The sequence below is a fragment of the Haliotis asinina genome, chromosome 6, assembly GCF_037392515.1.
Source record: "Haliotis asinina isolate JCU_RB_2024 chromosome 6, JCU_Hal_asi_v2, whole genome shotgun sequence".
Lineage (NCBI taxonomy): Eukaryota > Metazoa > Mollusca > Gastropoda > Lepetellida > Haliotidae > Haliotis > Haliotis asinina.
This window is the reverse complement of record NC_090285.1, coordinates 49,706,323-49,732,494: the sequence shown is the minus strand read 5'-3', so window position 1 is coordinate 49,732,494 and position 26,172 is coordinate 49,706,323. Positions and strand designations below refer to the sequence as shown.

The 26,172-nt window shown below is 38.0% G+C and overlaps 1 protein-coding gene across 1 annotated transcript; it reads left to right on the top strand.

Moving 5' to 3' along the window:
- The first annotated feature begins 56 nt into the window (after positions 1-56).
- Positions 57-25,685, top strand: LOC137287060 (uncharacterized). The gene is made up of 13 exons (XM_067819176.1): positions 57-207; positions 7,996-10,092; positions 12,381-12,442; positions 13,044-13,169; positions 13,671-13,825; positions 14,236-14,338; positions 15,332-15,472; positions 17,849-17,984; positions 19,808-19,942; positions 21,568-21,704; positions 22,636-22,770; positions 23,480-23,551; positions 24,284-25,685. The coding sequence occupies exons 2-13, from the start codon at positions 8,157-8,159 to the stop codon at positions 24,356-24,358; spliced, it is 3,213 nt and encodes a 1,070-aa protein (XP_067675277.1). The 5' UTR covers positions 57-207; positions 7,996-8,156; the 3' UTR covers positions 24,359-25,685.
- Positions 25,686-26,172: the final 487 nt, after the last annotated feature.

Genomic DNA, 26,172 nt, shown 5'->3' with positions numbered 1-26,172 from the left:
GTTCTAACAAGTACATTTAATGGTGTTCAGGCAATGTTGTTAGTAATTCCCTTTCCAAGTTTATTTCTATTTCCTGGAAATCCCGTTTAGGAGGTTTGCATGCCTTCGCGAAATGAATGTTGTCAAAGAAGTGCACGACTCACAAACCCCTACAAGATCTTCCCTGATGTCCCAATTTACGGATACAGCTTAATGCACAGATTTCAGGTATTGTCATCTAAGTCTGGTCTAATATGTTCGTTTGTTGGTGTTAGGCTAAACGGAGAAAACGACTTTCTATTTGCTGTCTGCCTAAGTGCCTGTTTGTCAACGGAATGACTCATGGTCACCAAAATGATCTTTGGTTATGTTTTGTGGGAACATGACTGATAATATTATAGTTACTTCGTATCGATATCGGTGTATATAATCACAGCTGTGTTTAAAATAATGAGAAATAACTCCAGGAAGAAAGTACTAAACTTGCATCATGCGTTTAGCAATGGCATACCAGCATGATTGATTATATACACCTGTATACAAGTGTAAAGGACGTAGTATGATGATAAATATACCAGGTAGGCCATTATAACCTGAACCGTATTGAATAGCATTTGATCCTTGACTTTATGAAGAAAATTCAACATCTTTCTGAAGACATGGAGGTGTGTGGTATGTTCAAAAGAAGTGACATGTCATGGAAGGACTATAATACTATTTGTGATAGACATCAGGAAAACATTCAGCAGTGTTTGTGATCACAGTGCTCATAGATGGAAAGGGGTTTTTGAATTCAGGAGATGAAGGACTACATGTTTAAGAGCCTTGTGTCAATGGCATTTTGTATGTATTTATTATATACTGTTTGAAATGGTGTTAACCCAGCTCTATCATTCAGTCTTATTTAGGTCAGCATGATGTGTTATGTGAAGTTGTGTGATTTTGTCTGTGAGAATAGTGGTCACCGACAGCTTGATTCATCTTACATTAAGTATTATTAGCAGATGAAAATGTAATGATTTTTCAGCAAACAGTTCAGCTTTCTAGAACTTTTAAGTGACTCCAGTAGTTGCAATGGCATATTATTTAAAGATCTAGTAACTGTTGACCTTTCTATCCTGCAATATGACTTTCATGTCTTTATCTATGAAATAGATGAATATTCTTGTACTTGTGAGTTAATCAGTAAAACTTCAAAGCTTGGCTGCTTGAGTGATCTCTTGTCGTTGAAATGCGTGATGAGGCAAAATGGAAATATATTTGTGTGGTTTCTTGATAGTTAATCATTGTGTTTAAAACTCATAATGATGCCATTTCAAATGCAAAATAGAGTGTTCGTCTCATAGGTGTGTAGTTCTATCAATAATAAAATGACAACAGGGTTGCAGATATAAAGATTCCTCTGGGCAACACATAATCATAAACATCACCTCTGGGAAGTTCTTAATCTTTATACCAGGGGTTAAAAAATCCCATCGCCTGACGTCCGAGACAAGTCAGTTTTCATTTCGGGCAATCAAATAATGGTATCTTACTTGCCTGTGGACTACTAGATAATTTCCAGTTATGGTTTCAAACTGCAAATAATCTTGGATTTCATTTAATATCTGCTCTTAGTGAAGCTATTAAATGTCACTATAATAACAAAGTAGAGCTAGTAGAGAAAGAAATTGTCACTCTTTCATAAATAGCAAATAAACATTAACATCAAGCATGGTGTCATAAAATCAGGGCAAGTGGAAAATTAGTCAGGATAAGTTACTTTCTTGAAGTCACTTGCTTTGTGGCAAGTGCCTTTTCAACATATTTTTGTACCCCTGTATACAGGCATGATTCATCGTTGCAAAATAAATACTTTCTGTCATATTTGACAATGTCAGAACCAAGTTCTCTTTATAGCCAAACCAATTCTACATTTTAGGTAATTGAACTTGCAGAAACATTTAAATAAGAAAAAGATTCTAGGTTATTCTCCATTCTGGGTCAGTTTTGAAAAATAGTTATTAGGAAGAGCTTTAGCCTGTTTTTGTTGCTGAGCCGATTTGTGAGGTGTACGTAAGATCATCCGGCCGGCAAGAAAGGGAATTACCTGGAATTGTAGTCATGTGACCATGGCCTGTTATCTTCTGTTGACACTGTCAGGGAATGTAGGGCACATTATGAAATTGAGAGGCGTTTTATGTCTGAATGAATCAGCAAATGTTTGTGTCCATTTTCGTAGGATCCCCTTTTAAATAACTTGACTGACATATACAATGTGGTAAAATGGTGAAGATAATTTCGACATGTATGACCTTTTTCTTGGAACAAACCAGCAAAATTGTAAGAATAATTTTCATTCTGAAATTATTTGAATCCAGCATTTCCTTAAGACATTTACTTGCAGTAAAGAGGTGTAACAGATTGCACATAATTCAAATTCATGAGCAAATTTCACATCTCTGTGGGTTGACTAGTATGTTGAGAACATAAGTATCCTGGAGTCTTTACGATAAATATAGTCAATACTTGGAATGAGTTTGTAGTGTGTATGAAATGTAACAGACAAAACCAAGTTTATGAAAAAAAAGTTGTTAATGCACTCAAGTGTTCCAAGATTCTTTGGATTCTGAGAAAACATGATCGATTGCTTCATTGTTGTGACCAATCTTTGAATATTTCAATCAGCTGGAACACCACTGTCTATATCTGTTGGCACCAAGTTTTGGTGTGTTTCTGTTTCTAATGCCTATCATGAGAATTGATTGACTTGCCATTGTGTTATATTGACCCAAAGGCATAATTAACATAAATCTATTCAGCTGAGATGGCATAGTGATATATTCGGATTATGATATTAGGAACATATAATTTATGGATGAAAAATATTAGTTTCACTATAATCTGTATTGAAAGACACCAGTCCAGATTAATAAATACTCGTCTCACAGACATCTTATTTTAGAATGGTATCAATTACGACTAAATTGAATTGGTATTTTAGATGTTATATTAATAGCCTAAGGTAAGGAGGACTCCTCTCTTAGACATACTTTTTTCACATTGTCCACTAAGATTCCTTGATTTGTTGAATAAAGTAAACATGTCATCACCTTTTTGTTGGAAGTCTAAAATTATATTCATATATTTGATAATTTATCTTGAAATTCTGTGGGAATCTTGACCTGACAGATCTTTTCATGAAGATGCAAGTTTTGAAAAAATGAAATTTCAGAGTATATAAGTGTTCATGTTCAAGTTTTCTATTTAAAAAGCTGACGAAAACACAGACCTGGACTTCTTTTGTGTTCAGTATATTTGCTGATCCATACGGGAATCTGTTGGCAATATGATACTCTGTCACCACTACGCAATATTGGATGTTTGCCAAGTCTAGTACATATTTGGAATAGCGTGACATTGATGCCCATTGATTCTGCAAAACAGAGCTATTTTGACCATGACTATGAAACTGTATTGCTATTTCCACGATTAATGTGGGCTTTTCTGCATTTTTCTGCACAGTGGGAAAGTTTTCTTGGGTTGGCGTGTGCAAGTGCAGTGGAATAGTGTCACTTTGAGTTCATACAAATATGGAAAGTGTTTGAATTGGGGGGATATAGTCAACAACAACTCATCTGTGTGTCCGTCAGTCCGTAATCATTTTGTTTCCGGAGCATAACTCAAAAACCGTTCAGTATTTTTAGACCAAAATTGATAGATGTAGACCTAATAATCTGAACCCATGGTTGTGCCTTTTGCTATTTACAGATTTTTAGCATTTTTATTTTGTTGTTTTTTCATGGAAACATTTTGGACTTAGTGTCAAAATGGAGTGATGGACTTTGTTTCTGCAGCAGAATTAAAAAACCGTTCAGTATTTTTCTGCAATCTTGGTAGATATATCAATCAGAACCTAAAGTGGTGCCTTTTCTATGTGCAGGTTTTTGTGATTTATTATTTTCTCGGTTTCCATGGAAACGTTTCAGACTTTCTCTCAAATTTCAAAATGGAAAGATGGGCTTCGTTTCCAGCGCAGAACTCAAAAACTTCGTAATATCTGCCAGTAAAACTTAGTAGATATGTGTGGCAGACCCCAAAGTGGTGCCTTTTGTTATTTACAGGTTTTTGTGATTTATCATTTTCTGGGTTCCATGGAAACGATTCAGACTTAATCTCAAAACTGTTTGATATCTTTCATTGTAAACCAAAAGTTACTGTGTTCTGTAATCTGATTGGTTGAAAAACATGATCAAATGGTATTAGATTCCTGGAAACTGCAAGACTATTCACTGCGTATTGACCTCGCAAACAATTGTTTTGTTGAGTCATCAACAGTGGTGACGCCATTCTAATCATATTGTGACGTAAAGTCAGAATGACATCACAAATGAGCAACTAAAGACGCTACCATGGGAACCAGCTGAAAAGGCCTGCTAATGACACTTCACTGCTGTACTCATACTCGATGTAAACGAGTGCAGACAGTAAAACCCTATGGTTTACTTTTGTGTTTACAATGTCGATAAACATCATGTGTTAGCCAATTTCCGGGTGTTATTGAGTATTTGAAGCACGTCTGACGCCGTCAGTACCAAATGCATTCCCGTGCTTCAAATACTCAATAACACCCAGAAATTGGCCAACACATGATGCTTATCACCGAGGTATATCTTGGCAGAAGTCTAATAAGACATCAAGTAACTGTCAGATGATTTGTCCTTTCAAATGTGTTGGGGCCGGGGGATTTGTCATCTTCTGAGGACTCTTGTTTATCATGAATTTGCAGAAATTTCATTGACAGTATTTCAGAACTGCTGATATATGAAAACATTGGCCTACATTTGACAAAGCTGACGTTGCATCTTATCATCAGTTGGATTTCCGTGTACAGTGTATTTCTTATTTTCTGTTGTGAACAACATTAGGCCCTGGTCAGCTAGTTCCTGTGTACCATTTCCCATTCAAGATGCACTTTAAGATGAATACAATTGTCCTTGGTTGCCCTAGGCAAACTGTAGCACACATAGGGTTATGCAAGAGAGAAAAAATGATCAGTCTTCTTATATGTTAGCGAAGTGAGCAATGGTTGGCATCATACTTCCCTTGCTTCAATTCGAGAAATATTTTTTATATCAAAATAAAATATTACAAGCATCAAATGTACACACCCATTTTTTGCTTGGTTGTGCAACACATGAAAATATATTTTATTCAATATTATTAGCTCCACTCATGGTATATCAGATCAGTCGTTGCCTCCATTCCACCTGCCAGCTGCCGGTTCAACAGAGTGATGGAACAGGGGAGTTAAATCTAAATTTGTTGAATTACAGGTCTACCATATGGAATACTTGTGTGTTTACCTCCCCTGCTTCATTCACCTACTACGCCAGAAGTGTTTTTATGTAAGATAAATGTTATGAAAATTCTGACAATAACAATGGCAGATAACAAAAAATAAACTCAACAGTTTCATGGTATAATTAGGCAATATGGTATTTCTTTTTAATTTCTGCTTATTCTTTTTCAAATTTGGTGAACCATTGAACCAAAAGCTGGCAGGGGAAATTCAGGTGAAGAGCTATCTGACATACCACAAGTGGTGCATAATATGTTGAAAAAAATATATTTTGCATTAGCAATTTTTAAGTATGGGGTTGGAAATCTGAAAGCACAACCCACTGAGGAAATGGGTGTGAACCTTTAGTTGTGGCAATATTTTATTTTGACATGTAAAATATTTTTCGAACTGAAGTGAGATAAGTAAGTTGCCAGACTTTGCTCACTTCATACGCAAAATTGCACTACAGTTTGCCTGTGCAACATCACATGGCTGAAATACTCTTCACATCAGGGATTTACCTTGAGTCCTGTATTTGAGGGTCCCTGGAACTCATGCTTATAATTTTCAAGGGTCCTGGGCAACAAAGTGGGGGTCCTAGACGCTTAGATGTTATTGATAATACTGTTATTGTAATGTGTATCAGGATTGTCACATTGTTACAGTAATGAAATTGCATATGATACCATAACCCAGCTAGTAACAAACTCTGAGATAACTTACTTGCTATGTGATTGGATTTTTTAAAATAAGTATTTGGACTTTTACAGTAAGTATTTGGACTGATAAATTTCATTGCATCAACAATCGTTTTTTTATGCATATAGGACACAGGAATTCGCATCCTGTAAATCCCGACATATACTGATCAACATGACAAATCCTAGTCTTACTACATAGCCTTGAAGTCAGTATTTAAGGAAGCTTTAATTTATAAAATGGAGGGGATTGTTATCATGATAGGGTCAGTGACCTAAAGCATTGGTTTTCCGTGTTGTTTGTGCAGGCATCCTTGAGACTGGCTTGTCTAATCTTGGCAGACATCAAACAGAAGGAACAGTGGGCTGTTTGTATCCTATCACCATTGTCTGCAGGTCCTAGTTTGACTGAATTCCGTTATTGAATACATCAGTGTCGATTTATTGGTGGTTGTGGTCGTAAAGGATGAACAATATCTAACTTTGTAGATATTTCAGGGTCTGTGCCGACTGCTTAAGAACAGTAGGCAACCGTTAAGTGTATCATCATAAGCATGTGCCTAATATCAGATTCGGATCTTTCTAAATGCTGCATTTACAGGAAAAGGACATGTTCATAAAAACTGCAAGTATTAAAAGTAATTCAGAAGTTAAAAGTAGAAATAAGAACATTTGTATCATATTTTCGAGACATTCTTTTTACGTCCCAGATGTGAAATCACTCATGTCACCACCTTTCTATCAACACTTTTAACAAGTTCTGTGAAGTTAGAACTGTGATATATGATCACTTCAAAAGTGATACATATCCTAGGCAGTGTGCTTGGAATGCCTATATAGTTATGAATATGCTCGAGTGAGTGGAGTGAGTGAGTGAGTGAGTGACCCTTTTAGCAAATATTGCAGCAATATCACAACAGGGAGCACCAAATATAGGCTTCACACTCTATACAATTCTACAGGTCTAGGCAAGACAAGCAACATCTTTAATCTCTAGGCTATATCAGACCCCCTACCCTTAAAGGTCACATGCAGCATAAAACACAACTCTGTAGATTCTGATACCTTTCGGTATGCACTTACGGAAACAAATCATCAAGAATGCCATTCAGCCTATAAAGTAAAAAAAAACACATGATGAAAAAAAAAGCCGCAAAATCGGAGGTCAAACGATTGACTAAATTTCCCCCAGCACTGGGGGAAAAAGTGGTTTCAACAGCTGTGCTGCGTTGCGCCCATAACACATGCACACTGAACAGGTTTGCGAAGCTTAAAACAGTATGCATGCTTGGAGTATTAGGTCGTGAGCAGTAGTAATCTTGGTTGTGTACACAAACAAGTAAATAATCTACTCGTTATTTTAAAAAAATCTTGTTGATTGTGGTGTCACATAAAGGCTCAGTGTCTGGTTTATTGACACCTATATGTCTACTTGCCTGTCTGCTGAAGACAATATGCTTCACAGCTTCAATTATTGACCACATATCAGGCCATACGCCATAAACAAAATAAGTTGATTTATGACTCCTGCACCCGAGTCCTGTCTCTGCCACATTCTGTAAATAGGCAGGTGTGATACTCGTACACATGACATGTTTTTATGTCTGTGGGTTGTAAACAGTCTACAACCTAATTGAAGCAGAAATGATCTAGTAGTCCATGGACAAGTAAGATACCATTATTTGATTGCCCTATATGAAAACTGACATGTCCCGAGTGATGGGATTTTTTTCTAACCCCTATATATCAGCACATCAGAAGGTTTTCAGTTGAGAAATACAAGCAATAGCTTGGATGATAGTGTGTAAATTCATTTGCGAAAATAAACGGTTTTCTTAGGTTATCACTATAATATCAGACATGTTAATTTTAATTTCTTACACACGCAAGTTTGTTACAATTTTACATATGCATGATATGCCATGATCAAGCAGTTAAGTATTGACAATGTTTTGTCATTATGAAAAGTTCTGAGACATTTTGGTTTCATTTCAGATTGATGGCGTCTTCTCATTCTCACCAATGTGTAATCAATACCTGGAGCCACAGCCTACCTTCCACAACATTTAAACGTAAAGGAGACAGCAATATCATGGAGCACCCATAACTAGCTGCAATTAGGACCATCAGAGAGAGTCGGAATGTAGAGTGGGATTATGTCTGCTTCGGAGGAGGATGGTCCTCCAAGCTACATTTCCATTGATGAAGCTGATGCTCATGTCCTGTCATTTGAAAACAGCAACCTTCAAAGAAACTTGACCCAGATACCTCATCAACTTGCAAGAAACCTAATATCTGGGAGGCAAGCCATAGTTAATCCAGTGCTACCATTTCAGCCCTGTTCAGCAATGTCTAATGCTGTGTCTACTTCTTCAGGACAGTTGGATGTCCCAAACTGTGTTAAGGAAATGTTGAATGATGACATACATGACCAAGAGAATGCCTCATCGGACAATGCGACATCAGAATATTATAGTGAAGAAAATGGACACTGTTTGTCTCATGGGGCTGATGAAGATGATCAGAATATGACTCAAGGGAAAACACATGGTGATGAAATGGGTGAAGAACAAGTAGATCAGTTCAGAAACAGAGGTGAGAGTGTTTCATCCCAAATGCCAAGGTCATCTGTCAGTGAAGATCTCCAATCAAAAAGGGCATCCCTATTAGAGTCGAAAAACAGGTACTGCTCTGTTGAGTACGACCCATCAAGAAGAGAGTCAATACCTGTTATTTCACCAAGACCAAATCTTTGTCATGATGACAGTGTCTTTTCAGACGATCAGCCGGCCATACCAAGAAGGAAAGTTTCCAGGGAGAGACTGGTGAAACAGTGGAGTAAGAGTGCTCCAGATCTGCCTGATTTGTTACAGTCCGTGAATCCCCCTGAGGCTCTCTCACCAGACATAGTGGAGTGCTCAGGACCCATGTTGAACACTTCTAGACTACGGGCTCACTCAGAGGAGATTCTGAATACAGGAGCTGGTGATGATCCACTGTTCAGTTCCAGTAGCAAGGAGGAAATCGAGGGGAAAGTGTATGATGGCAAATCCAGAAAGCACAGTTTGAAAAGGTCTGTCAGCTTTCAGGACAGCCCATTAGTTTACAGCATCCCGCAAGAGAAGAGTGAAATGCAGAATCTCTTCTCACCTCAGGGTGAAGAAGCTCGAGAGTTTTTTCGCCACAGGTCGAGTGGATATGGCACTGGAAGCTCATCTAAAGGCTCACTACAGTCTGAACTGAGTGATCAAACTAACTTCAGTGACTCTGTGATAACAGACAATAGTGTAGATCAGGAGGATGAAGAAAATAACCACACATTGACCAGTGAAAATCAAGCAGATCTGGTGCCTTGCTTGAGTATTTTTCAATCAGAGTCAATAACTCAAACATTTTGCCAGGTTCTGAATCCTTCATTACATGTGGATGGTTTGGAAGACTCCATCAAGAACAACTGTGAAGGTGAAAAGAAGGGTAATGTGCCAAATTTTGATTTGCTGGAGACAGGAAGTGTTCAGTTGCCCTCAGATTTGCCAGAAGGACTGACTTCAGAAACAGCTGTAAAAGATGTAACTCGAGGTGCTGAAGGGGGATATTTGGAAGATGTAACTCAAGGTGCTAAAGGGAGATATTCGGAAGGTGTAACCCAAGAACCTGAAGGGGGATATTTGGAAGATGTAGCCCAAGGCACTAATGGGGGATATTTGGAAGGTGTAACCCTAGAACCTGAAGGGGAATATTTGGAAGATGTAACCCAAGGAGCTGAAGGGGGATATTCGGAAGAATACAGTCCAGCTGATAAAATTCAGACCAACCATAAAGAATATGCGTTGATGGTGCTGGAAGATTACATCAAAAGGAATGACCCCAAAACATTGTCATGTGGTCGTTCACAAAATAATTGTGCCACCTCAGCATCAGGTAGTCTTGGACTTTACCGAAATGAACCATCCCAAGAGCTGATTCATCAATACTTGATGACTCTGGAAAATCATTCTGATATCGACTCCATTCTTAACCATGTAAGCAATATGATAATCCCATCTGACAGTTCTTCACCATCTCCTAACCTTCAGACAAGGTGGACTTCAAGTAAGTGACTCGGTTGAATCATCCCATGAACATCTTTCTGGGTTAGAATTGGTCTTCAGTCACCAATGCTTGCCGTAAATGATGAATAATGGGATTAGGTGGTCGGGATTGCTGACTTGGTTGACACATGTCATTGTATCCCAGTTGAGTAGATCAATGCTCATGCTGCTGATTGCTGGATTGTCATGTCCAGTCTTGATTATTTACAGACTGCTGCAATATAGCTGGAATATTTTCTGAGTGCAGCATTGAGCAGCAATCTGACTGGATATTGTCCTTGGTGTGATAGTTGTGGGGGATCTGGGTAAGAATTGGTCCCCAGGAACCCATGCATCTTCTGATTGAAACTAACAGGATATGGCTGTCTTATTCATTGATCCAGTTGATGCATGCCATCATGTGAAAGTTTTGTAGATGTGTTCTCATAATTTATTTCACTGAATTGATCAGGCTTGCTTATAGATTTATACTTAGAAAGGAAAGTGCCAATATAGGCTGTCTGGTAGAAAATTTTTAAAAAGAACCAACCCCAAGTAGGTGTACAAGATTGCTGTTGTTTGAATGTAATGGGAACAAATTTCCTTCTCAAGTCATAGTGTGCATTTATGAGATGAAGTGATGCAACTGGAAATCAAATGATGACAGCTGTAACAGGGAATGGTCAGGACTGACAGGTACTTTTATTTATGCATAACATTCGACTCATCAGAATTTCACTGAATCATAATTTGGTTTAGAACCTTTCATTTTAAAAACAAAAACCAATATTGAAATATCTTTTACATTAAACAGAGTATATGCGCTTTTGGAAAATTAAAAATCAGAAATGAGATAAGGACAAAACTTTATGGATGAACAACTTCTTTGACAACGATACAAGAAGCTGTATCGAAACGTCACTCCACCCAAATAAAGAAGTTGTTCATCCATAAAGTTTTGTCCTGATTCACCAACTTCTAAACATGCCTCTCAAAGAAGTTATCAGAAATGAGAGTAACATGGTCACATGATTGTCATCAGATTGCTGGCCCCAACGGAAACCTCGACAAACTTGTAGCCAAGGGTCTGACTAAACGTTCTCTACAGTACACGGTCTGCTCGATCAGTCCTACTTAGTTTAGTAGTATATTGAACAGGATAGGAATAGCATTTTTGCTTTAAAGAGCAGTACCATTACATTTTTGACATCATTTCCTTTAATTATTATTAAATCAGTTACTTGATGAACCTTCTCTAAGTATGGATTCGTCTTCCCAATTATTTCAGCCTAACATATCCCTAGCATGACATGTTAGTTTTGAAATAGACTGCCCCTGAACTTTTTATGCTGGGTGTATTACTGGAAGGTTGCTTAGGGTGCAGTGTTAAACATCAACACTATGAAGATCATGCAGCGAATAATAGTATTATTGGTATGTCTGCTTGTTTCCTCATGAAAACATTTCCTCCCATCCTCGATATCACCAGGGTATACGTTCCGATAAGTCTCCACTATACCCTGGAGCATCTACGGGTCGGCTCAATAATTTTATCACCTCCCTTTGCTGGCTCAGCATTCTCACAGTAGCCAATCAGCTAGGCCACAATTATAACCAAGCTTGCCAGTGTCAACAACGGTAGCAGTCACAACTGCGATGGTTTGTACCGAGTGTGACTCAGATTTTGGGGAAATCATACAGGCAAATTTATAGGTCCGAAACTTTAAAAAGATGTATGCAAGAACTCCTACCACTTTCAGAGAACCTCTCCATGGTTTCTGTTACCAAGTTTAATTGGTTAGATTGTTTAAAAAGTGATAGTGAGTTGTGATAGGTTGGCTCAACTTCCCAGCATAGAGACCTGATTGGATAAAAAGCCAGCCAAGCTGTAGATGCATCCAGGGTATAGTGGAGACTTATTGGAACCTACACCCTGGAGATATCGAGGATGACTTCATCCATTGCTCGTCATGCTTAACACCTGGATTCATTTCTCCACATTGATTTGATGCTATGTATGATGCCCATTCTTGGTGTCCCATCCTGCCATTGTGTTGATGCAATATGGCATAAAGTGGCACTCTTTCATTATCAAGAGGCCATAATAATCTACCTTAACACTTGTAATTGCTGATTGATGAATATTATGAATCTTAAGCTTTTTTACAGCTATTTTTTTGTTTATCAGCGTTTATGAATTGAACAGCTCACCCATGATAATGTTTTCGATGGGCATAAAATATGGGTTTTTCTTATTCATACAGTTTGATTTACATATTGTGAGTGTCATTGATTTCTTGGATATTTCAGATTTGCAAAGCCCTGATGTCTTCAAAAGCTTTTTCCCAGTTTTGTCCAATATTAAAGAGCAGGTACGTCTTTGAAAACATTCCATACCTTATGGCAAGACAGATGTGTCTTAATCCTCCCAAACTTGTGGCTAGACAGATGTTCCTTAACCCTCCCATCCTCTTGGCTAGACAGATGTCTCTTAATCTTCGCTACCTTGTGGCTAGACAGATGTCTCTTAATCGTCGCTACCATGTCAGAATCTTCTCTTGAGCCATCCTCCCTTGTGATCTCACAGAAATGTCTCTTGAACCCCCCAACCTTGTGACTAGTCAGATACGTCTCTTAACCCTCCTTACCTTGTGACTAGACAGATAGATCAAGACTTGCCTACTGCACCCCTTGATATGGTTGGCTGTTTTGATAAAAGGTGACTCTGCTTGTCGTAAGAGGTGACTAACAGGATCGGGTGGTCAGGATCGCTGACTTGGTTGACACGTCATCGGTTCCCAGTTGTGCAGATCGATGCTGATGCTGTTGATCATTGGAGTATCTATCCAGATTGATTATTTACAAATCGCCAACATATAGCTGGAATATTGCTGAGAGAAGTGTGAAACTAAATTTAATCACTCACCCACTACAACTGTAAATTTTAAATGCTGATTATCTCACCTGATGCAGGAGGAGAGCATTGATCAGAAAGTGTTCCAGCATAGCAAGCCACCTATTGACTGGAGACTCATAGAGAAGCTGGAGAGAGCATCACGGTGCCAGGAGGATCTGTGTCAGGACAGAGATTGCATGAGGGTATGTCATGATAGAGATAGTGTGAAGGTATGACATGATAGAGATAGTGTTAAGGTATGTCATGATAGAGATAGTGTGAAGGTATGACATGATAGAGTGAAGGTATGTCATGATAGAGAGAGTCAAGGTATGACATGATAGAGAGTGTGAAGGTACGTCATGATAGAGATATTGTGAAGGTATGTCATGATTGAGTGTGAAGGTATGACACGATAGTGATAGTGTGAAGGTACGTCTCGATAGAGAGATTATGAAGGTATGTCATGATAGAAATAGTGTGAATGTATGACATGAAAGAGATATGTTAAGGTATGTCACTACAGAGATTGCATTAAGGTATGTCACAAAAGATATTGCATTAAGGCATGTCAGGATATCTTGACACAAAATCATCTAAATACTTCATGTGAGATGTAAAGAATGCAAACAATATATCAAGGAATTCCAGGTTTGCAGTACTGTTGCTGAAATTGTCTGATAGTGCAAATATATTGTTTTCAGTCCAAGAAGATGCTGACAACGTTTGAGAACAACATCCAGCTGCAGTCAAGTCTAGACAAGGACCAGGAGACAATTCTATTGGCCTTGAGATGCCACGGAGAAAGATGTGACAACATCAAGTGCCCTATGCCATACTGTGCCTTGCTGATTGATGTGTATGTAGCCAGTTGTAACCAGGGTAACACAAACTTGGAGACTAGGAATTATATATTCCTTAAGGAGAGATGAAAAGGAGATTCAGAAAATCACAGTGGAAAATGATTAAAAATTTGTGCTTGTTGTAAGAGATGACTAATGGGATCAGGAGGTTTGGCTTCGGTGGTTAGATGACACATGTCATCATCACCCAGTTATGTTGATTGATGTTCATGCTGTTGATCACTGAATTGTGTGGTCCAGACTCAATTTTTAACAGAGTGCCATAATATATGGATTATTGCCAAGTGCCACATGAAACAAACAAACAAGAAAACAACCAGTTATTCACAGGGAAATTAAGCAATATGTTGCCCCATATGTGATTATGAGATGCATGTGTACCATATGTTGACTGTTGATATTGCAGGGAGCCATGGGATTCAATAGAGGCTATATCTCGTATCCGTCAGCAGCTGGACATCATCCTGGAGATGACTGATAACAACACAGAGCCGGGACGATTCCTCCGCGTGAGTCCATACCTCACTCTGATATGGCATTGCAGATACTGAAACTGGTCCATAGTCCTGGAGTAACTGATTGAAATATCGCTCAATCAATCTATCTCTTTTGCAAATTAAACTTTAGAAAGTATTTTTTTTTGACAGACAATGCCAATATTCATATAATATACTATTATAAGTTAGCAACATATTTAATACTTGTTCGAGCCATGAATGATTGTTCTAAAGTGGCCCCAAACCCACAAGATGAAGATGTAAAACAGCCCGATATGCACATGGCAGCAACCTTGATTGTAGTATTAATTGGTGACTGTTTTCTTAGCACAATGTTATGATTGTCTTCTTGTTGACCACTTAATAAGTTACAATGAATTCTTGATCGATTACTGATTATCGATCTGCATATTGTGAGCGATAACCAGCACTAATAGTCTGTATTCCATATCCATCCATTCTGGGTGTAGCACCATGAACAAATTACTTATTTAAAGGAAATCTACTGAAAAAAGTTCAAACAAAATTGAATTCCTTCCTTTTTGATTTTTTTGTTGATACTGAATTACTTTTTTTAATTTTTTCATAATGATTTATGGCAAATAGCTAACTCTTAATAACATGTTTTATGGCAAATGGCATAGTCTTTTTAACATGTTTTATGGCAAACGGCATACTATTGTACTGATATGTTTTTGACCAACCCTTTGTTGTCTTGTGGAAATGCAGCAGACTCCTACCCAACACTGAAAAATTTGCCTCCCTAATCCGTGAGGAAGTGGTGGTTGGGTAGCTCAGTGGCTGAAGTTTTTGCTCGATATACTGGTTTGAATACCACTTAGGTACAGTGAAGCCCATTTGTGGCATCCTCAGATGTGTTACAGCCCGAATAGTCCTTATTTGGTGTATATCTGTGCTGACTCATTTACCATGCTTACCTTTCTTGTAGTAAGAAATACAATGCGGGCGGTATTGATGACTCTTCTTGTTATCTGCACATTTCAGTTGAGTCCCAACTGCCAGTACACTGGCCCAGCGCGAGAAGGAGAGGATTGGATGGTGTTATCTCCACTCAGTAAATCCCACAATGTTGTCCTCATTACGGACATCTCCCCTTCATCAAGGGCACCAAGCGTTCTGAAAAAGGTAAGCCATTTCCCTGCTTCTTCCCTGTGTTCTTCCTGTGTGTCAAGCTATAGTTCATGGTGTGTGAAGAGCTTCAGCCATCGCTACATTTCTTGAAGCTGTTGTGTACTTTTTATCCCCCCGCATTACATATAGTCGACACCTCATCTGTCCGTCCGTCGGTAATCATTTTGTTTCCGGAGCATAAATCAGAAACCATTCAATATTTTTTTTACCAAACTTGATAGATGTAATAATGATAGGTATTCAATGTTTTCATACCAACCTTGATAGATGTAATCTCAACCTATAGTTATGCCTTTCGCTATTTACAGAGTTTAGGCATTTCTATTTTTTTTGTTTTTCCATGGAACATTTTGGTGTTAGTCTAATGGTGGGGTGGGCTTCGTTTCCGGAGCAGAACTCAAAAACTGTTCAGTATTTTCCTGCAAAACTTGGTAGGAATATCAATCAGAACCTGAAGTGGTGCCTTTTGCTATTTACAAGTATTTGTGATTTTTTGTTTTCTCGGGTTCCATGGTCACGTTTTGGACCATTTTAAATCTTTCAATAGACCTTGGCAGATATATGAGACAGATCTTGAAATGGTGACTTGTGCTTATTACAGGTACATGGCATTTATATTTTTCATGAATTCCATGGAAACAATCCAAACTTGGTCTAAAAACACAATAAGTAACTGTCAGATGATTTGTCCTTTCAAATATGTGGGGGCCGGGGGGATATGTCATCTTCTGATGACTCTTGTTTTGAAATTGTCCAACTATCCGAATTTTCAGATATCTTAACATAAGCACCATTTGTTAAAAGATATACATTACATTTTATTTTATTTGGATTTTTTTATTGTTTGTTGGTTGACTTGCCATTTTGACAGACAATGCTTCTCTTAACAAAAAAACTCAGTTTATCAGCATAAATATAGTAACCAACAAATTGACACACCTCAAAAGCAACTCAGAGTTAACTCAATGTCACCTTGCTAATTACAGTTTAAAAGCAGTATATATATATAAGTAGATAGTTTAACCCCACCACTTTGTCAGCCTACGAATTGTGATTCCAATCTCGCCTGGGAAGACATTTGTACTTTGAACATAAACTTGCTTGATATTTTTCAATTGACTTTAAACACTCATGTATTATTTGAATGTTGATTTCACATAAAGTTAGGAAAATTAAAACCTGGGAAGTGGTCTTACTAACAAAAAGTAAACCGCGGGAAGAGGTCCTTCCAATGAAAGTAAAACCTGTCCCTCCAAATCAAAAACCTCTGGGAAAACAAGAGATGACCTAATATATAGTGAGAAGCACATTTTAGGTTTATATGATGGTGTATATGTGGTGTTCACATTGATGATGTTCTAAACAGGAGCATAGAAGTTGTGATAGTGTATAAATGGTGTTTAGATGTTGTGATGGTGTATAAGTAGTGTTCACATTCATGATGTTGTAAAACTGGAGTGTAGATGTTGTGATGGTGTAGAAGTAGTGTTGACATTGATTATGTTGTAAAACTGGAGTGTAGATGTTGTGATGGTGTAGAAGTAGTGTTGACATTGATTATGTTGTAAAACTGGAGTGTAGATGTTGTGATGGTGTAGAAGTAGTGTTGACATTGATTATGTTGTAAAACTGGAGTGTAGATGTTGTGATGGTGTAGAAGTAGTGTTGACATTGATTATGTTGTAAAACTGGAGTGTAGATGTTGTGATGGTGTAGAAGTAGTGTTGACATTGATTATGTTGTAAAACTGGAGTGTAGATGTTGTGATGGTGTATAAGTAGTGTTGACATTGATGATGATGTAAAACTGGTGTGTAGATGTTGTGATGGTGTATAAGTAGTGTTCACATTGATGATGTTCTAAACAGGAGCATAGAAGTTGTGATAGTGTATAAGCAGTGTTCATATTGATGATGTTCTAAACAGGAGCATAGAAGTTGTGATAGTGTATAAATGGTGTTTAGATGTTGTGATGGTGTATAAGTAGTGTTGACATTGATTATGTTGTAAAACTGGAGTGTAGATGTTGTGATGGTGTAGAAGTAGTGTTCACATTCATGATGTTGTAAAACTGGTGTGTAGATGTTGTGATGGTGTATAAGTAGTGTTCACATTGATTATGATGTAAAACTGGAGTGTATATGTTGTGATGGTGTATAAGTAGTGTTGACAATGATGATGTTGTAAAACTGGTGTGTATATGTTGTGATGGTGTATAAATGGTGTGTAGATGTTGTGAAAGTGTATAACTGGTGTTCAGATGTTGCAATGTTTAAGAGGTGTTTCACAGGTGTTTTGCTGTATTGTGATAGAGTATAACTAATGTTAAGATGTTCTGAAGAAATTTATGTGGTGTTCATCTGGTGTCTAGATGCCCCTGCTGGACATGGACCACCAGTGGAATGTGTATGAGAAGCTGCGGAGCTTGTCCCACCCCAATCTGGTGGAGCATCTCTGGATCATGGAACAGGGGAAGGACATCCTCATCTGCACACAGTTCATGGGAGGTAAGCGATGACTTGCAAATACCATCAGACAGATAAGTGTACTTGGTAGGCAGATTGGTCAAACAATAGTGACATTTGATGAAAAATTTGATTTTTTGTGTGTTGTCGTTTATTCCAAGGAACTTGGAATTTTTAGTTTGCAATCGGTAATATTTACGGTGGTTTGCTGCAGACTTTGGGGTGAATACTAGCCTCTGACCAGTTTGAGGTAACACCCTGAGCTTACTAAGATTGCAGAACGTTTAGATCATCTGAACATCAAATTTCAAGGCACTCTGTATTACCAAATACAGCTGTGCCCCGTTTATCTGAACACTTGTGTTTTTATGGAAATTGTCTGGATAAGCATATTTTCGGATATCTGAAACACGGAACATATGTACAAAGAAACGTACAATAACACGAACATAGTAGACATCAGACATAATCTTTATTGAGTACACATAAATAAATATCAGTGCATACAATGTCTCATACCTGTTCATGCAGTTATGCCCGCTTGAAGAAATCAGTCATAGCCTTTTTGCACTGGCTGTGTAGAAAAGCGAGAGGACTTTCGCCAGTCAGTTCGTCACTGTCGACATTCACAAGAACATCAACAGTGACAGTCACAGTTGCAACTTGTGCATAGGATCGTAGTGCATCGCAAAAGCTGCGACAAGGCCATATCTTCTTGTGGGTCCTCGTTTGATTGGATAATATCCACTTGACGAAAGCAGTTAGCAATTGTCTTTTCGCTCACACCTGGCCAGGCTTGCTTCTATTCGGATTAATTAATTATAGGTACCCACAAATTGACACGCCTCAAAATTAACTCAGTGTCACCTTGCTACTCAGAGGTAGTTAATCTTCTCATGCTTCAAAGACTGCCGACTTCTTTCATGTTACGGCACACGAGGCCCTTGGTAATCGCGTGTGTAAACATACAGGTGCTCAACCATCTGGATATACAATACAAAAAATGCCCATAATTTAGTGTTTTGTATGTCAAAATGACCGTACGGTTACAGAAACCGGATTTCCGGACGTTGTGAATTCATTTTAAGGAATTTTCGTTCAGGCGGCCAGTTTTCTGGATATCTGAGGTTCTCATAAATGGAGCACGACTGTAGTTGATAAAATGTCACTTTTCTCAAGACACACAATATTGTGTTTTGGGAAGGATTTAATTTAGGCCTATGGTCTTGAACTCCTTGTTAAATTGTTTTAAAGTTTGCTTTATGAACATCATCCAAATTGAGGAGTGATTTGTCTAATGAAATGTCATTCAGTGTTATGCCCTTTTTGGAGATACTCCTTTCAACCTTTTTGAACTATTGACTAAACTTGCTAAAACTTTCAGGTTGTATGTCATGTAAGATACATAAATATTGTTCTCATAGCTCCCTCAGATGCACAGATGCCTCTAATTATACCCCTGCTATGCAGTAACTTTACTTTGTACCAGGGGTATATAGCGATCATTCTGTCTTTCCCTCCCTCTTCTGTCTGTGCCCGTCCATCCCGAAACTTTGTATATTTCTTAAATTTTACATACTAGGTTCACCAAACTTCATGTACATGTCAGTCATTACCTAATTGATGTGCCTTTTGCTATTTTAAACTTGTCAGAATTTTGTTTTGTGCTGTTTCCATGGAATCACGACTTAGTTAATCAGTACATGTCAAAACTATTATCTAACATGTATATACAGTTTAGTAGAGTCTTGTGAGCTGCTGAACCTTGTCATATTATATATATATATCAATGTCAGTCATTTCCATGTCCCAAAGTGGGAAGCAGGGGGTATGTGAGCTGTGGTCACCTCTACACTTGTTTGCAGCTGGGAGCCTACGCCAGCTTCTACGGGAGAGGGAGAAGAAACTGCCTTGGAGGACAACCGTCAACTACATGCAGCAGATCATCAGTGGTGTTCTAGCGCTGCACGAAAGAAACATCGCCTACATCAACTGGACAGGTCAGTAGAGACGTTGCACCACCCGTGGGATGAGGGCAGTTTTAATAATTTCAGAATTGTTCCATGTTTGGTTTCCAAAGCATAAACTGCCTAAAATACAAAAGATGAATATGCTTCTTTTGTTGGTATGTTTACACTAGATTAGGAACGAGTTTAATTTCAGTATAAGAGAGTAGATATGTTTGTTTTATTTCCTGACTCATTGTACAAGCTTGTTGACTGGCTTGTGTCTCTGAATCGGGGTAAAGTACTGTAGTTTAATGGACCATATTACATGGTTGACAATTTGTTTTATTTTTTTTTTTTTTGTATAAATTCATGTAAATCAATGTAAAATTTTAATGTCCAAATGTTAAAATTCCTGTTCTGAAGATCAGCTAGACAAATATAGTTAGTGTCATTTTGGACATTGTATCAGGTTGGAGTGGTGGATACAGGCGCATCATAAGTGTCCATTATTATATTATACATGTCGGGAGGATATAGTCGACACCTCGTCTGTCTGTCAGTCCATCCATCCGTCTGTTTCTGGAGAATACCTCAGAAACCATTCAATATTTTAAGACCAAACTTGATAGAAATATTAATCTCCACTTATAGTTGTGCCTTTTGATATTTACAGAGTTTTTGCATTTTTAATTTTTTTTTGTTTTTCCATGGAACATTTTGGTGTTAGTCTAAAGGTGGGGTGGGCTTTGTTTCCGGAGCAGAACTCAAACACCATTCAATATTTTTCTACAAAAATATGTGTGGCAGGCCCCAAAGTGGTGCCTTTTGCTATTTACAGGCTTTTGTGATTTATTATTTTCTCGGTTTCCATGGAAATGTTTCGGACTTAGTCTCAAAATGGAGGCATGGGCTTCATTTCCAGAGCATAACTCAAAAACCGTTCAATATTTTTCTGCTAAACTTGGTAGATATATCAATCGGAACCTAAAGTGGTTCTAGTTACAGGTTTTTGTGATTTTCTAGTTTCTTGGTTTTCTTGGAAACGATTCAGACTTTGTCTGTAAAGTGAGAAGTGTGTTTCGTTTCCAGAGCAGAACTCAAACATTTCTTAATATCTATCTGTCAGTGTTATTTGGTAGATATGTGTGGCAGACCCCAAAGTGGTGCCTTTTGCTATTTACAGGATTTTGTGATCTATTATTTTCTCGGTTCCATGAACACGTGGCAGACTTCGTTTCACAACTCGAAAACCATTTCATGTCTTTCAAAAGATCTTGGCAGATATATGAGACAGATCTTGAAATGGTGACTATACTGATTACAGATATATGGCATTTATATTTTTCATGATTTCCATGGAAACAATTCAAACTTAGTCTAAAAAAACAGTAAATAACTGTCAGATGATTTGTCGTTTCAAATATGTGGGGGCCAGGGGATATGTCATCTTCTGTTGACTCTTGTCTTAGATTGTTTTTTCCCAATATGGACTTCATAAATTGCCAAAAGTGTCAACCAAGACACAGAGCTAAAGCACCTGATGATGTTAGTCATGTCTTTTGACCAGTGTTGGTTGCTGAATGCCAGTTCTAACTATTTTTTGTTCAATGCCCTTGAAAGTGAAAAAAGAGCAAAGGAATTAGTGCTGAATATGTTTTGTATATGTTTGTTTTCAGCTTGCAACATCTTGCTGGATGATACGCGCCAGGTGGCCAAGGTGTCAAACTTGTCCGTGTCAACAAGCCTCGAGTCCCACGCTGTTGACTATGGAGGGATGAAGCATGCATTGCCAGCAGCCATCTTGCCACCAGAGGTAGGGCCAGCATCGCCAGTTTACACAGACCTGTAACATTGTCTCTCAGTGAATAGAGATAAAACAGACACACACACACATGCCTACATGCTGTTATATAAGTAGGAGAATCTTGAATGTGACATTAGACGCTTTTCTAACAGATCAAAAGCACCAACAGTACTTAATCATTTTTTTTTTGCATTATATCACGTTTTGACGTTACTATACCATTCTAGTGTGGACCATTTGTAATCAGATGTAGGCTTGGTAACCAGCATCATGGTGAATATCAGTTGTCACTATAGTAGTTTTATTGTGGGTAGGGGGTCCAGCATGTCAAGAGTTTGCCCTGAATGAGGATAGTTAATTTAGGTCACCAACACCTTTTCTGTTTTTGATGGTGCAACTGTTATGGTTACAATGTTTTGGATGCTCCAACTGTTTTTGTGACAATGTTCCTGATAGTACAGCTGTTATGGTGACAGTGTTTCTGAATATCCAGCTGTTACGGTGACGAGGTTCCTGATAGTACAGCTGGTATGGTTACAATGTTTCTGATTATACAGCTGTTACGGTGACAATGTTTCTAATAGTCTAGCTGTTATGGTGATAAGGTTTCTGATTATCCAGCTGTTATGGTAACGAGGTTCCTGATAGTACAGCTGGTATGGTTACAATGTTTCTGATTATACAGCTGTTACGGTGACAATGTTTCTAATAGTCTAACTGTTATGGTGACAATATTTCTGATTGTCCAGCTGTTATTGTGACAATGTTTCTGATCGTCCAGCTGTTATTGTGACAATGTTTCTGATTGTCCAACTCTTATGTTGACAATATTTCTGATAATCCAGCTGTTATGTTGACAATGTTTCTAATTGTCTAGCTGTTATGTTGACAATATTTCTGATAGTTCAGCTGTTATGTTGACAATGTTTCTCTCCTACAGCTACTTGGGCCAATACCACAGGTCTGCCCTCTGTCTGACAGCTGGGGCTGTGGCTGTCTTCTACATGAACTCACAATGGGACACAAGATCTGGTATCGCTATCGCCACGAAAGTAGAGACACAGTGTGGAAGAAGGTATGACATTTTTAGACTTTGACAAACATGTATTTTTATTGCTCTGTATCATCTGCAAGAACTTCAAAGCCAATTTACATTTGTGAGAGAGGTATACAGTCTGCAGTCAAGACTAAGAGTTGGCTGGATTCCATGAAAGAGGATGCCATGTCGGCTGAGTAGGTTAGATTGGTGACTTTGTGTGCTGTGTATAATCTGCATTACATTTAATCACTTTCTATATGACGTCTGTTCATCTCTATAGTATATCACTGGAATATTAGTGAAAAATAAATGTCTTCCCTTGAGTCCGGACATGTTGGATAACATGTTATTCAACATGTCTGCATGTTATTCAACATGTCTGTGTTTAGCATGTGTTCAGCATTCATTTCACCATGCACTTAAGCATAGGTCCATGTTGATCATAGTTTAGTCCTCAGCAATGTGTTTCTGTGTTCAAAAGTGGTTTCTGATTATTTTTAACAAGAGATACAAGAGATGATTATATTTTTTCTAACCATCATATCAGGGCAGTGGAGTAGCCTTGTGGTTAAAGCATTTGCTTGTCAAGCACGGGTTCGATTCCCCACATGGGTACAATGTGGGAAGCCCATGTCTGGCGTCCCATGCTGTGATATTGCTGGAATATTGCTAAAAGCAGCATAAAACTAAACTCAGTCACTCATTTGCCACTGTTGCCAGTCATGATATCATTTTTGCTCCCCAGCTCCAGGGCAAAGTGCCACCTATACCGAGGGACCTCACCAGATGGCCACATATATTTCAAGCCTGTTGGCAGGTAAGTCTTGTTCCAGCTCTATGTTTATGCAGGTTCAAGAGCATGCAACATCTTAAACAGGAAACTTCATGTGGTGAAATTCTTGTATGATGATAAGATTTGAATATCTTCTAGTCAAGAAACCATTTTTTTCAGAATTTATGCAGTGGTACTTATTGACATGCTGTGTTCAGAGTATGAAATGGCAGGCTGTCTTGGGTGCAGTAATATGAGTCTGGAGTCTGGTTCAAACATGGAAATGGTATATTTATTTGCTAGCAGTCCCCTCTGACCTCACCCTACCTTCTTTAAGTTGCCTATTTAGAAGTTGGTAAATCAGATAAGGAGAAACCTTTTTGCTAAACAACTTTTTTATGAGGTGGTGCAAGTTTCAATACAGATTCTTGTGTCACTGTCTAGCCTTTACATACTTGCTTGATAGCAATATAAGAATATGTATCAAAATGTCACTTCACCTTAATGAAATGTTGTCCATCCAAGAGTTTCTCTTTATCATGTTTATCATCCAGGTGATAAAACTAGGAATAGCCTAGTGGGTATAGCGTTTACTCATCACACTGAAGACCCGGGTTTGATTCCCCACATGGGTACAATGTGTGAAGGTCATTTCTGGTGTCCTCCTCATGATACTCCTCATGAAACCGGTATAACTATACTCACTCACTCCTTATCTGCCCCATCATACCAGGAACACAGTTTCTAATGATGTCACACTTGTGCGTTTTGCTTCAGCCGGGACTTGGGATGAGGCACCCACTGAAGCACATCCAGCAGATGCTGATGATGACACTGATTGCCAGGAACTAGACCAGACACCAGATGTTTTGGGGATGGACAGACTGACCATCCACTGACTCAGTCACTTCTGAAGCAATTGTCTTAATCTTACACCAAACATCATTGAAAAGTGTCAGAAACAGTGGTATGATACAGAGTGTCAGTTGGTGTTCTGGAAGGGATCTGTGGAGGCCTTTGGAGAACTTCTAGGGTGCTATACATCTTTGCATACTTTCCATCCAGTATAATTAAATCCTGGAAAAGGTACCTAAGTGTCACTTAGGGTAAGGGACAACTAGATTGTGATTAATGGATGCCTTGCTGCCTTCTTGGATGTACATTTTTGCATACTCACCATCCAGCATCAGTGGTTGCTGGAGATTGTACCTCAGAATCACTTGGCGTTTTTGAAGGCTTGGCAATCTTCTAGGGTGGTATGGATATGTGCCTTTGATCATATGGCATCACTAGCTCACACAGAAGTTACCCCAGAATCACTTGTGTTGTATTATCTTTGAAGGCTTGGCAGTCCTCTGGATATGTAACTCTTATCAAACGGCTCTCATAGTTCCCAGAGAAGGTATTTCAGAACTGCATGGTATTGTGTAAGGAACAACTTGTTTGTGATCTTGGAAGGATTGGCACTCTTCCAGGATGTAATTAGTATGTGCATGACTAGCTTCTGGTGCCAGAGAAGCTTTTGTAATGTTAGGAACCACTAGTTCATGACCTATGGATGCCTGCCAGTGCTATATACTGAACAGCAAAAGAAATGCATCTTTCAAAAAAATGAAATTTGATAAAAGTAATTGTTCATATTTATGTCTTCTATATAAAAACTTGACAAAAAAACAGTTGCCTTTCTTATTGTTCAGTATTGAAATGTGCCGCATCAAAAATGTGCATCAATAATTTCTAGAGGCATTACCTTTATGAATTATGTCATGTGTGTGTGTAGGCTGAGACACTGTAAGGCCATGACAAAATATGTTTCCAGTGTTGTGGTTAGACCCAAAAGGTCATGGTTATTGTCAGTGGAGGATAGTACAAAGTAATAATCAACTCTCACCTCTTTTTTTGTTTTGGGAACGATGGTTAGAGTAATCTGCCCTTGGATAAAATTATTTTGGATAATTGCCTTGAGACTTGCACTATCCTGACTTTAGTTCACGCAAATGAACGGTTAATGGACTTGATTTAACAACATTTATTTCCTAGATGGTGAGCTGCATTTTAGTTTTAGTTGTTTAGAATTTGATCTTCTTCAATGTAAATAAGAATATATGAAAAGTGCTAAAAGTCTTATTGTATTCCACACAGCTGTTTTGGAATGTAAATATAATCAGAAAAAAAGAAATAACCATACATTGTAGAAAAATATGTGTTTTTTATATTGAAAACTTATATGAACTGTAGATATTACACTGTTTGTTCAGTGTTTTAAACTGTTGATTAATATAATAGATTGTACATAGTCTTTAATGCATTTATAATGCTGTTCCTACCCATCTTTGCATTTCACTGATTTCTGTGTTTAAATGGGCATTTAATGCTTATAGTATGGGTGAACTGAGTGTGTTCTTGTATTAGCATTCAATATCTTGTGTGCCCTTGATCAAAATTATTGATGATGCCGATGAATCAATTTCATGTCAAATGATAATTAGAAATGTTGTTCAATGTTCATGAGCACATTTTATCATTAGTCGCATAAATTTTCATTTATGTACTAATTACAAACCATTCAGGAACAACTTGTTCTTTCATAAAGTTGAATGGTCCTGATGTGATAAATTAACTGCAGAAATATTTGTTTTCTTATGGTCCTTAAGATTTTGATAAGT